General features: G+C 40.1%; 2 protein-coding genes across 2 annotated transcripts; one reads left to right on the top strand and one right to left on the bottom strand.

Annotated features, from left to right (window-relative positions):
- The first annotated feature begins 594 nt into the window (after positions 1 to 594).
- LOC115726014 (beta-galactosidase 5-like) lies at positions 595 to 6,135 on the top strand. The gene is made up of 18 exons (XM_030655717.2): positions 595 to 951; positions 1,114 to 1,209; positions 1,329 to 1,441; positions 1,673 to 1,739; positions 1,883 to 1,975; positions 2,156 to 2,299; positions 2,472 to 2,560; positions 2,665 to 2,770; positions 2,855 to 2,942; positions 3,244 to 3,362; positions 3,456 to 3,617; positions 3,820 to 3,998; positions 4,416 to 4,525; positions 4,626 to 4,735; positions 4,862 to 4,972; positions 5,054 to 5,167; positions 5,247 to 5,449; positions 5,599 to 6,135. Exons 1-18 carry the CDS (start codon positions 778 to 780, stop codon positions 5,711 to 5,713), a joined length of 2,193 nt encoding a protein of 730 aa, XP_030511577.1. The 5' UTR covers positions 595 to 777; the 3' UTR covers positions 5,714 to 6,135.
- A 177-nt stretch (positions 6,136 to 6,312) lies between these two features.
- On the bottom strand, positions 6,313 to 8,274 carry LOC115726016 (thioredoxin H1). The gene is made up of 3 exons (XM_030655718.2): positions 7,934 to 8,274; positions 6,850 to 6,972; positions 6,313 to 6,672 (listed from the first exon to the last, which is right to left on the bottom strand). Exons 1-3 carry the CDS (start codon positions 8,018 to 8,020, stop codon positions 6,526 to 6,528), a joined length of 357 nt encoding a protein of 118 aa, XP_030511578.1. The 5' UTR covers positions 8,021 to 8,274; the 3' UTR covers positions 6,313 to 6,525.
- Between the last annotated feature and the right edge of the window lie 4,122 nt (positions 8,275 to 12,396).

Below are 12,396 nucleotides of genomic sequence, written 5' to 3'. Positions count from 1 at the left end.
GATTTTTTTTTCATAATATCAACACAAAAAAAATAATTCTTTCCAAAGAATATGCCGGCCCAACAGGTGCACTGTTTGTGATTACCTATAGAGTTGATGGATTGTTGTTGATCTAAATTTATGTGGAATTAACAAGTTTTAATGCACTTATCATGATTATTTCAAGCATATATAAAGTCAAAATGAAGCCATACAGATTTCAATAAAACCAAAAGTCGTCCGATTAAAATAAAAAAGCGGCTTCCACAGTGGCTGTACGAAGAACAGCATTTTCAGGGAAAAAAAATGGAAGGAAAAGAAAAGCCAAGCAAATGCAGACAAAGTTGATTTTTTTAACCTTTTATCTGCATGTTCAAAAAAAAAAAAAAAACCTTTTACCTGGAGTCACACGATAAAATATGTCTTAAAACAAATTCTGTTTTTTTTTTTGAAAAAAAATTGTTTAGAAATAAAAATAAAAATTAATATTACGAAAAACTCTAAATTAGGGTTAATAATAAGATATTCTAGCTATTAAAAAATTTAAGCTGCGCTGGATCTCATTCTCTTCCCCCCCCATGGTCGTATATACTCTGAAGACCGAAGAGGAGCAAGCTCCTGCGCTGTAGGCCAGTGGGCAAGCCGTGTGCTCCCACCATCACCGTTTAACCGACAAACCCAAAATGGCTTTTCGTTCTAGATAAGAGAAGCTCGAGATAACACTCTTACCCACTTCATTTCCCCCCTACATTTTTGAGGAAGAGAGTGAAGAAGTGTGTGAAGCACAAAAAAAAAAAAATGGGAATTTTTTTAGTTCCCAAGCTGCAAATTTTGTTGCTCTTGCTCTGCTTGTTCCTGGGTTTTGAGTTGATCCGATGCAATGTGAGCTACGATAGGAAGTCACTGATCATCAATGGCCACAGGAGGATCCTCATCTCTGGCTCCATTCACTACCCCAGAAGCACTCCTGACGTACTAGCTCTTCTTACCTCTCCGTCTTTAGCTTTACTTCCATTTTTCATTTCTTTCTTTGGTTCTTTTCTTTTTTCCTCTTTTCCTTTTGCAATGTGGGATTTTCTATTTCCTGTGAGAACGTGGCTCATGGCTGTTCTCTCCAATTGGCGTGGGGTGTAGATGTGGGAAGACCTTATACAGAAGGCTAAAGATGGAGGTCTGGATGTCATTGAGACATATGTCTTTTGGAATGGTCATGAACCTTCTCCTCGCAATGTACTCCTCCAAATCCCCCTCTTTACTTTGTTTCTTATCAATTATGGCCATTGCTCGGAATTGGAGCTTCTCTTTGACCTGCATTTTGGTCCTTCTTGCTTCGGATGGGTGTGTTTCAGTATAATTTTGATGGGAGATACGACCTTGTGAGGTTCATAAAGACGGTTCAAAAAGTAGGACTTTACGCTCATCTCCGCATTGGACCTTACGTTTGTGCAGAGTGGAATTTCGGGTATCTGCTTCTTATATTCTTTTCCTCCCTTTCTATGTTGTTTCGTTGCCTTTTCACAGTCGATTAGATTCCAACAAAAAAAAAACAAAAAAACAGTCGATTAGATTACCCTTTTCTCTTGGTGAACCCCGAATATTACTGATTGCTGGACTTGCATATTTTCACTGTGGCTTAATTTTTAATTGGATTTGTGGCTTGTTTGACAGTACATTGAATGCTTTCTTTGTGCAGGGGATTTCCTGTTTGGCTCAAGTTTGTACCCGGGATCAGCTTCAGAACTGATAATGAGCCTTTCAAGGTTTCAGCCTCCCTTCCACTCACCTGATATCTTTACATAAAGTGTTTAGAATTATATCTTGACACTTCCCCTTGATAGATTAACATCCAGATTACTTATTAAGAATTGGATTCTTCTAACTTCTTATTGTCGAAATTTTGAAGGCTGCAATGCAAGGATTCACCCAGAAAATTGTACAGATGATGAAAGATGAGGGGCTTTTTGCATCTCAAGGCGGTCCCATTATACTCTCTCAGGTAATGTGTTTCGTTGTAGGCATAGTAGAGTTTTCCTGTCTGCCTGCTTGATTTTACTATACTGAGACATTGAGCCACTATATTAAAGTTAAGTTTTCCAGGAAGAGAAATCCCGAGTTTACAGTCACTTGGAACTGCTGCTTCAGTATGAATCATCGATTTTCCAAATTCTCCCTGCAGATTGAAAATGAATATGGTCCAGAGAGCAAAACACTTGGAGCTGCTGGTCATGCATACATAAATTGGGCTGCAAAAATGGCTGTTGGATTGGATACAGGGGTCCCTTGGGTGATGTGCAAGGAAGATGATGCCCCTGATCCTGTGGTGAGGAAATTTATCTCTCAGTGTCACTTTAAATGTCTCATTATCACCAGAAAGTGTTACCCTAGCAATTGGTTTCTATCTCTGATTCCAAAAGAGGTTTCAAATTTTTGCTTGTCGAATTCTCTGTTGTTGGAGCTTCCTAGGTTGATTGACATTCCATCACTGGCCGCAGATAAATGCATGTAATGGGTTTTACTGTGATGCTTTCTCACCCAACAGACCTTATAAGCCAACAATGTGGACTGAAGCCTGGAGTGGCTGGTAAAGCATCTCTATGTGCCTATGAAGTTGATGCTGTGAATACAGACTCCTTTCTTAACTTCTTTTTTTTACTGAACCATCGACCGGGTATTCCCAATGAGAAGGTTTACGGAGTTTGGCGGAGCAATTCATGAGCGGCCAGTTGAAGATTTGGCTTTTGCGGTAGCCCGGTTCATTCAAAAGGGTGGCTCCTTCATCAATTACTATATGGTTAGTTAACTGCTCACTTCATGATTGTGTTGGCAAATAAGCTTTTGCCCTAAATTGATCTTTAGCTATGACATGATATGGCAGTATCATGGCGGAACCAACTTTGGACGGACTGCTGGGGGTCCTTTTATCACAACCAGCTATGACTATGATGCTCCAATAGATGAATATGGTGACCATCCTAGCTCATTATCAAGAAAGATATTTTTATTTATCGTGTTCTTGGGATTCCTTGCTCAGAACCTTCAAAAAATTCCCTTCTTATCTGCAGTGACATCCTTTAGCAATTTGTTGCTCTGCTGATAATGTTGACTAACTTTAATGGCATGATACTATTCTTAAACTCCTGCTACACATATTCATGGCCTAAATATTTCCCAAATCTTTGGCATTTAACCGGATAGCTGTATTTCTAGCCACCTGTAGATGGAATACGATGGTGGGATTTATAACTAAAGATTAAATCCACTCAGGTTTGATCCGGCAACCCAAATATGGTCATCTCAAGGAGCTTCATCAAGCCATTAAGCAATGTGAACCCGCTTTACTATCTTCCAATCCTACCGTTACATCATTGGGAACTTATCAGCAGGTCATCTTTCAAAGATACCAGTCTTTGCTCTCAAATTGTTGTGCGAGTAGGAAAATTTCATTCTGCTGACACAATTATTCTTATGTCTTTCAGGCTCATGTGTTCTCTTCAGGGCCTGTTTGTGCAGCTTTTCTCTCAAACTCCAATGCGAAATCAACTGCTAGGGTGACTTTTAGGAGTAGGCACTATAATTTGCCTCCTTGGTCCATTAGCATCCTTCCTGACTGCAAGAACGAAGTATTCAATACAGCCAAGGTGCACAAAGTTCTCAAATATGCTGCATCTCTTTTTGTTGAGAAAAATTTCTTACAGGACTTTTAGTGTGTTTTATATTATGGGGCAAGTAACAAAGGGGCTTCTTGTGTCAGTAGCAATGCTCTGATTAGTCCACAAAGACCAATCCACCACTGAATTCTCTCTTCCACCTTACTAACAGTATTGTATTTTCTTTGTTTAGGTGAAAGTTCCTACCTCGCAGACCCAAATGTTATCAAGTAGTTCTTTGTTTCTTTCATGGGAGACCTATGATGAGGATATTTCTTCATTTGAAGAGGCCTCAAGAACTACGGCAGCTGGACTCTTTGAACAAATAAATGTCACTCGAGATAGCAGTGACTACCTATGGTACATGACTAGGTGAGTTTGGTGTCACATGATGTTTTTCTCGTGCTATGTACAAAAGTACAGTTTCTGAAGTTGTATCTGTATACCTAGTAATGAATGTCTTGCCCTAACAGAACTGTCTAGGCCAAACTTTTCCGAGATTATGCAATTGTGTTTGAAGTTGGGATGTCCCTCTTAACATCCTCGGTATGCAAAGGATAAAAAGATAAGGATGTGTATAAGTGAGAGGAAATAGGAAACTGACAGATGGTGGTAAGCTGGGCAAGTGGAAATCTCGTTTATTTTTAACCCTCATAATGTAAATCGTTGAACCTGTTAACATGAATTAATTTAGGAGATATCTTAGAAGAGGCTGCATTATTTGGTGAAAATTTTTAAGTTTATGTGGTGTGTTTTTTATTGGACACCTCCATTTTTCTTTGCTTTCAGTGTGGACATTAGTTCATCAGAATCATTTTTACGGGGAGGACAGAAGCCTGCGCTCAGTGTACAGTCAGCCGGGCATGCTCTTCATGTCTTCATCAATGGGCAATTTTCTGGTCAGTTATTGACCTCAATCCACCTTGCATGAGTTAAGTCATATCTTCATAATTGTTTGCAAACATGATTTAAGTCAGTTAAGCTGTCGTATAACTGCAGGATCTTCCTTTGGGACCAGGGAGAACAGGGGTTTCACATTCAATGGACCTGTCAACCTCCGTGCTGGAACAAATAGAATCACATTACTCAGCATGGCAGTGGGACTACCGGTGTGTTTTATTAACAAGCCTGACGTAGTTGCAATTTTATATGCCTATAGTTCTACAAATGAAATCTACTGAAGTTGGATGCTAACCTGAGATCCTTTTGTCTCTCTACATGTATGAAACTTGAAGAATGTCGGGCTACACTTTGAAACTTGGAAAACTGGAATCCTAGGTCCAGTTTTACTAGACGGTCTGGACCAGGGAAAGAAGGATTTGACGTGGCAGAAATGGTCCTACCAGGTCAGGCAATATCATTTTTCATCCATCTGCTGTATTTTTGTTACACATCATCATTTCGAGTCTTATGGATTCTTCAAATAGGTTGGCCTAAAAGGAGAAATGATGAAATTGATCTCGCCAAATGGTGCCTCAGCTGTTGATTGGATCCCCGAGTCACTGGCTACCCATACCCAGCAACCATTGACATGGCATAAGGTCAGTGAAAGAATAGTTAAGGTGAACCAAAGGTCATGTCTGGTATAAGCGAAGCTAAGCGTTGGACAGAAACTTGCAGGCTCACTTTGATGAACCTGAAGGTGCTGAACCACTGGCTTTGGATTTGCGAAGTATGGGAAAGGGGCAGGTATGGGTCAATGGACAGAGTATCGGGCGATATTGGATGGCTTTTGCAAATGGGAACTGCGATTCGTGCAGTTATTCCGGGACTTTTCGGCCTCTAAAGTGCCAATCTGGTTGTGGCCAACCAACACAAAGATGGTACTTGATGCATGATGCATGATGACTCCTATTCTATTACCATACTGGATATTATGTATCTTATTCATACCTGCAAACTTTGCTGGCTGATAACATAAGGAAGTGAGATCGCCAAACTCTTGACTGATTCATTTGAAATTGTGTATTAGGTATCATGTTCCAAGATCATGGTTAAAGCCAAAGGGGAACCTTTTGGTGATTTTTGAGGAACTCGGAGGGGACGTATCAAAAATCTCTCTTGTGAAGAGGCTGGTGTTGGCGTAAACTGAAGCTACTTGTTCCACAGCTGGTGCATTTGGGCCAAATTCAAGAAACTGAGAACCACTATATTGAAGAATAAAAAGAGAATAAACTTTCTTTTCTCTATATGTATTCAAGGTAGGGAGGGATAGAAAAGATGGGAGCTCACAGATGAAAGTGCCTTGGGTTTCATTGGCTGCATGTTGAATTGCCCTTCATCCTTTCTGGGAGATGAATGTAGGGATAAAACTCAGATATAGGCTTGTCTATTTAACTTTTTTGAGGGTAGGATCTGGAAATGGTGCAATGAAATTGGCGGGGCTAGTGCTTTGCTTCTGACTTATTAATAATCCATATATTGTACCAAATGTTTAATCTCCTTGGAAATTCCAAAGGCGCGAAATACCAATTCAGCATCTACAATTTAATGAAGATGGTTCGGTCGAGCACGGTGGAGTTGCTATGGAGCAGTTGCATACTGATATGCTTCTTGATGACTATATCTACTATGTTCCTACTGAGCATTCATACCACATTTCATTCTGAATCTTGATGAACGGCCAACCTCGTTTTTACTGTATGATCAATAATCGTACTTCTTTCAAAATCTGTCACTCCAAGTGAAACAGAACAGCAGAAATAGGCCTTTTATTACTCAAATGACAAGTTCACATGGCTCTACACATGCCTCTGTATCTGAAGCGATACAGGATCAAGGAGAAAGCAAATAAGAGCTACATGCACACTGATATACTTTGGAAATGGACACAAACAGGTTGACAAACGACGATGGTATGTCACGGTCGAATCCAACGCAAGCTGTGTTTCAATAGATATTAAGCAGTCACAGCAGCGGTTGCATGTTTCGCGATCTTCATCTGCAAATCATCCTTATTTGCACCAACAACCTTGTCCACTATTGTGCCTTCTTTCATAAAGATAAAAGTAGGCATCGCCTCCACAGCCCAATCCTCAGCAACAGACTGCATTCATCACATAACCATCGAGGATAGCTCCTCATTAGAAGTCATAGTACCAGGTACTTCGTGGCATCCATCAAAATGAAAGCAGAAAGACACATTCTAACAGAGAAAGGTGGCGGAGTAATCCACAAAGTATGTAATATCATCAGCAATGATGAAGTTCCAGATAGTTTATACCCTTAATTCATCGACATCGACCTTCAGGAAAATGACATCGGTCAGCTTTCTTGCGAGGTCATCCAGAACTGGGGAAATGAGGCGACATGGACCGCACCATGTAGCAGAGAAATCCACCACCACCTATCAAAAAGACCAAATCATTTACACAAATACTCAAGACGTACATACAAGATTTGCAGCACTAGCATGAACCAGGAGGCGGTTTATATCTACCCATGTTTCCAACTATATAGACTATAGAGTGGCACCGGCACAGGCACTATGTTCAGCGAAACAAATGCAGACATTATAGACAAAAACAACAACAGAATGATTTTAGTTTGAGCTTTTGCAACCTTATACAGTTATTTCTGACATATATGTCTAGTTTCAGAGACTACTTAACACAAGCTTGAGTTTCTTCGAGAAACGTGATCTTGAGGGAGCAGTTATCATACGATGTTTAAGCCAATCCCTCAGCATAGAGAACCGAGACACAGAAGCTTCTTTCTATGCGAAATGCAATTGCTCTCTCTGAAGAACGCAAACTCGAGATGAGTTCGGAAACTACCGCACCCCAAGGTCTGAAGAAGAGAGCAAGAACCCGGAATTCGATATTGGGCAGTTAAGAAAAATACTAAGAAACACAGAACATTTGTAAATTGTACGGATCAGTGTACGAAGATATTTGGCAAAAGAAGAAATCCACGAAGCGCTGACTTAATTTGGCCTCCCATTTCATCTGTTTCACCATATAGAATCACAGAACGTGAATTTCCCCACCAACACTTGATGGGGTGGAATCAACTCGAAACAAAACAAAATTCAATCAAACACCATTCCATTTCCATTGCCTCCAACCCTTCACAATCTCTCATAGCAATTGGCAGCAAGCAAACCCTCCTTTCGAAACAGAAGCTCCTGAAAACTTAGTCTGTGCTGAACCATGGCACGAATATTGAGCAGAGCACAATGGAGAAGCGGCAAGAAAGTAAGGAAGCATTGCATTGAAACCAAAAACAGGAACGAGCTCACACTGAAATCCTATCAAACCCACACATTACAAAATCAATCAGAAGACAGAGCAAGTAAAATTACAGACCAGTTTCTTGGTTTCAATTCCTTTCTGGAGCTGCCGGTTCCAAGAATCGACGGTGTGGCAGCTAATCACTTGCCCTTCACCAGCCATCTTGCTTTCTTCTCACTTCTTTTGTCTCGAGATAACTGCGAGCGAAATTCAAAAACTTTTTGGATACCTGAGTAATTCCGTGGTTTTCGCCGATTGCTGTAAGAATTATACGAGACCCAGAGGCCCGTATTTATAGAAGCCCGCGACGAACTTGCTAGAATCCCGCAAAAATTCGTAAGAGATGACAATTTGTCGAGGTAAACGCGTTTCTCTGCGAGTGGGAACATGACGCGGACACGTGCGTCAATTCATGGGGGACGTCATCGGCGGGGCGAGAAAAGAAGAAGAAAGGAAATAAAATAAACGTGCGAAATTGTCGTAACCAGACAAGCGGCGACGACAATTATTAACGGCGACGGAGATCAAAAAGGTAATGACCCGTGAACTGCGTTATCCTAATGACTTCTGTCATGTCACGAGTTACTCGAATTTTAAAAACGGGAGAACACTCAGCTGGACCAGTGTTATAGGTTTTCCTAAATTTCAAACAACCAAAAAAAGTTTTGACCAAATTAAAAAACAACCAAAAAAAAAAAAGTAATTCCCTTTATTTATAATTAAGTTGACTGCCGTGGTAAGTGCAAATTTACTTTTGTACAATGAAATTTATTGATTGTGATTTGCGTTTATTCGCATATGTAAATTAACTCTTGCTGAAATCGTGTATTGTTTATTGCTTTGATTAATACCCAATTACAATTGTACAGTCAAAACATTGATTATTAAGCCATTTCACTTTCACCGGGCAAGCGTCATATATAGACCCACACGTGTGGAAGATAACAAAGATAATTTTAACTAAGCAAGTCATTCTTCGCCTCTTATAGCGTTTTATGAAATATTTGGGTGGCGTCTACTTTGTTGAGGATATAACTATAAGTATCACGAGGTTAATATTGAGATCCTAGTCCATCAATTTGATTCGGCTCATATGAGCATGTGATTTGGTGCCGAGGTGCGTATGTTACGTTGTGATTTACGGCTATTGGACCAAGGAAAACATATAAAACTTATGCGTTTTGATGTCAATTGTCACTATTAAAATGCTTGACGCATTTGTCTTTTTTACGTGTCTAATCCGCCAATTGAGTTGTGGCGAATTTACTTACTCAAATGAGTTGCTTAGGGCATGCATGGTAACACTTCTGAAGTAAAACTTTTGCTTCAAAAGTGTTTTTGAAGTAGAAATTCGTTTGATAACGCAACTTCTGAAATAGAAATCTATTTGGTTCGTAATTTTAAATTTCTACTTCCGAAGTATTTTTTTACCCCAGAAGTTAGTTTTTTGAAGCTTTTGAGAAGTAAAAAAAAGTTACTTCTGATCATTAGAAGTCATTTTTTGTTTTCAGGCCTCCCTCTTTACATTACTGGAGCACCTCTCTCTCTCTCACTCTCTCTCTCTCTCTCTCTCTCGCTTTGTAGTCGTTCCCCACCACGAAGCTCGACCTGAATCTCCCAACGGCAAAGCTCTCGGCGAAGCTCGACCCTCGATTTGAATACCCTTTTTAATTGTGCTCTCTGCGAAGCTCGACCCTCAATCCGAATCTCCCAAGCGCGAAGCTCTCTGAGAAGCTCGACCTCAATCTTCAACACGAGCTGATCCCCAACTTAGATGTGCTGGAGGTTGATAAAATCCCACCGATCTTGTACGAATCCTCGACAACCACGCACTGATTAGCGTATAGAGAAAGCTAGCCGTTGCGGATGGTAATGACATGATCCATGGTTGTTAATCATGTGTGCGCTGGTTCATTGTTTTTGGTTCCTCGCGTGGTGAAAAATCCGTGGTGAATAATCACATCCGAAGCTAGTTTTTCTATACACTCTTCCTTTTCTTGTGGCGGAGATACAACGCTTCTATAAAGAACTTTATAGGATTACTTAACCTGGATGATACAGGTGCGAGGCCAGATAAGTCTGCTTAACCGAGGAATCCTCAGTTTTGGTGTAGAACGTTATCCTTTATCCGAAGTTGAAGTATTGGTTGAAGAACTGATGATGAGTGACTCTGTGATTAGGGTGAGTGGTAATTGTGAATGTCTGGCTTCTTTATTCAACTAACGTTCAAGAAACCTCCAGGTTTTATCCCATCATGTAGTGTGACCGCCGACTATGGGACTACATGATGGGCACTGCACCTTCTATTCGTATTCTGTGTTTTCTGGCTTGTTTGTTTTCGGTTGTCTAGTCTACAATCTTTGAAAATTTCATTTCGTTGACTTTAGGTGCATGGGGCCCTACGGATGTGTGCGAAAATGTTCTTGATGTGGAATTCCAAAATGCTCATATGTGGTGATGGAGATGCAACTGTCGCAACATCCTTGGTTGAAGCCAGTACTTTGGTTGTTCTCAGGTATCTTCTTCAATACACTCTGCTTCTTATTCTGCACTTCGTATGATGCTTTCCGATATGAAAGTTTTCTCTTCTTCCTTAGCAGGAATCTTCTATCATACATTCAAATGCTAACCTGGGGATTCATGGGCAAGGGTTATTGAATCTATCAAGGCCAGGAGACTGGATCGAAGCACAACGGCTAGTTTTGTCTTTTTTTATAGTATCCAGGTAAGCTGTTTTATATTAGAAATGCTGCTAGCTATAACTTTTACTTGCTCTGAAAATGTTACTAGAAGTAAAAAATAAGATCATGGTAGTGAGTTTGGATAAAGTTTCCTTCGAGCCTCCACTAGAACTATTTTGCTGTCATGAGATGTAATGCATATACATGACTTTTGTTGAGCATGAAACTTACTCTCCCGATTATTAGTATGCTGGAGGTTGTTGTTCCATTTGAATAGTGCTGCTTGGGTAATCATACCTATAAATTCAGGGTTTTTCTTTTTTAATCAAAGTGATGGATATCTACCTTCTAGTGGTAAATCAGGAGTTTACTAAATTGCATGTGGATTCATTCTTTTCTCTTCGGTTGTTCTCTCTGTGTATCCATAACAACTTATCCTATTATGTGAAGGTCGGTCCAGGATCTCTTTTACATGGACCCTCAAAGAATGCTACAGCAGATGCCATGTAATTTGGATTAATTATACCTTGTGGACTAGGAGTGATGAAATTTCAGCTCAGACCAAACTAACTTTACAGATAATGGATCCACATTGCCATGTTAGTTTGGTCTTCTTTTGTCTCTTCAATGATCACTCTTTGCTTGGATTACTTTGATCGCTTCGGCAAGTTGAAAGAGTCAATTTTTCCCTTGACAAATTCTCCAATCATGAACCTTTTGAAGCATTGTGCTATCTTCAACAAGTGAAAGCCTATTCATTAACAAGTAGATACTAGTAGATAGATGCTTTCTTTTGCCATGCGTGCTGTTTTCACTTCTTAAAGATTCCACTTGAATATTAACTGAAGCTCATTTTTAATTCATCCAAGAGCATATAACCTGTAACTTATAGCTTCACTGATCTTTCCCTTGTAATTGCAGGCTTCCCTCCAGAAATTCCTGCTCGACTTGGACAGCCATGATCAGTGTGCTTCAAGATTGAGTTGAAAGAGGAAGTTCGGGGACCAAGAAGATGATGGATACCTAGACTTGGATGATCTCAATCAAGACCTCCTCAAAAAGGTGCTCTTGTGGCTACCAACCTCTCCGTTCTTCTGCCTCGCTTTGGTCTGCAAGAGGTGGAAGTTGGTTGTTGATTCCACAAGCTTTAAGCGCGCCTACTCCGAGATTCCTTCCCGTCAGCCATGGTTCTTCTGTCGAATCGATTGGAGGACCACAAAGGGAATATAAAATGGCATATCTGTTTACCAACTTCATTTTAGAAGGATATGTTGTTATTTGGATGGTTTCGACATTGTAATCAGCTGAAGTGGCTAATATCTAGGTGATCTCAGGACCATTGGATTTCAAACAAAATCAGCTAAAGTCGATCGATTTTATGTCACAAGTTCTCATTAATTGCATTGTTCCATGTACCGTTCCAGTATTGGGTGAGAATGTGACTCCTTTGATCTGCTTATCTCTGAGAGGAATTGAGTGAATCATCTTGTAGCAAAAGACAAGTTGGTGCTGCTGCTACTGCTTCTTTCTCTATTGTCTGGTTTGTCCAAGAATGTGTGCTGCTGCTCCGAAATACCCTTCTCTGATCCGATGGAGCTTGTGATCTTGTGCCCTCCATTTTCTTCAAAAGAATTTAGGAAAACCAAAGTGGGTTTGAAACGATAAATATGGTGAAACCTCAGTTTTTGCCTTGTCTTTTTTCCTAGAGATGCCTTCATGCCCAAACAAGCTCATCATTATTATAGTTTTATGTAACAAGTTCTCACTAATGTCTAGGTGATTTCAAGGCACATACAACTGGTCGTAGATTTGTGCTTCTAGAGACGGTTAAGGCATGAAAAATGTTTATATATTACC

This window comes from Rhodamnia argentea, chromosome 2, assembly GCF_020921035.1.
Source record: "Rhodamnia argentea isolate NSW1041297 chromosome 2, ASM2092103v1, whole genome shotgun sequence".
Classification (NCBI taxonomy): Eukaryota; Viridiplantae; Streptophyta; class Magnoliopsida; order Myrtales; family Myrtaceae; genus Rhodamnia; species Rhodamnia argentea.
Note: the sequence above shows the minus strand (reverse complement) of the source record. Positions and strands in the feature narration are given on the sequence as shown.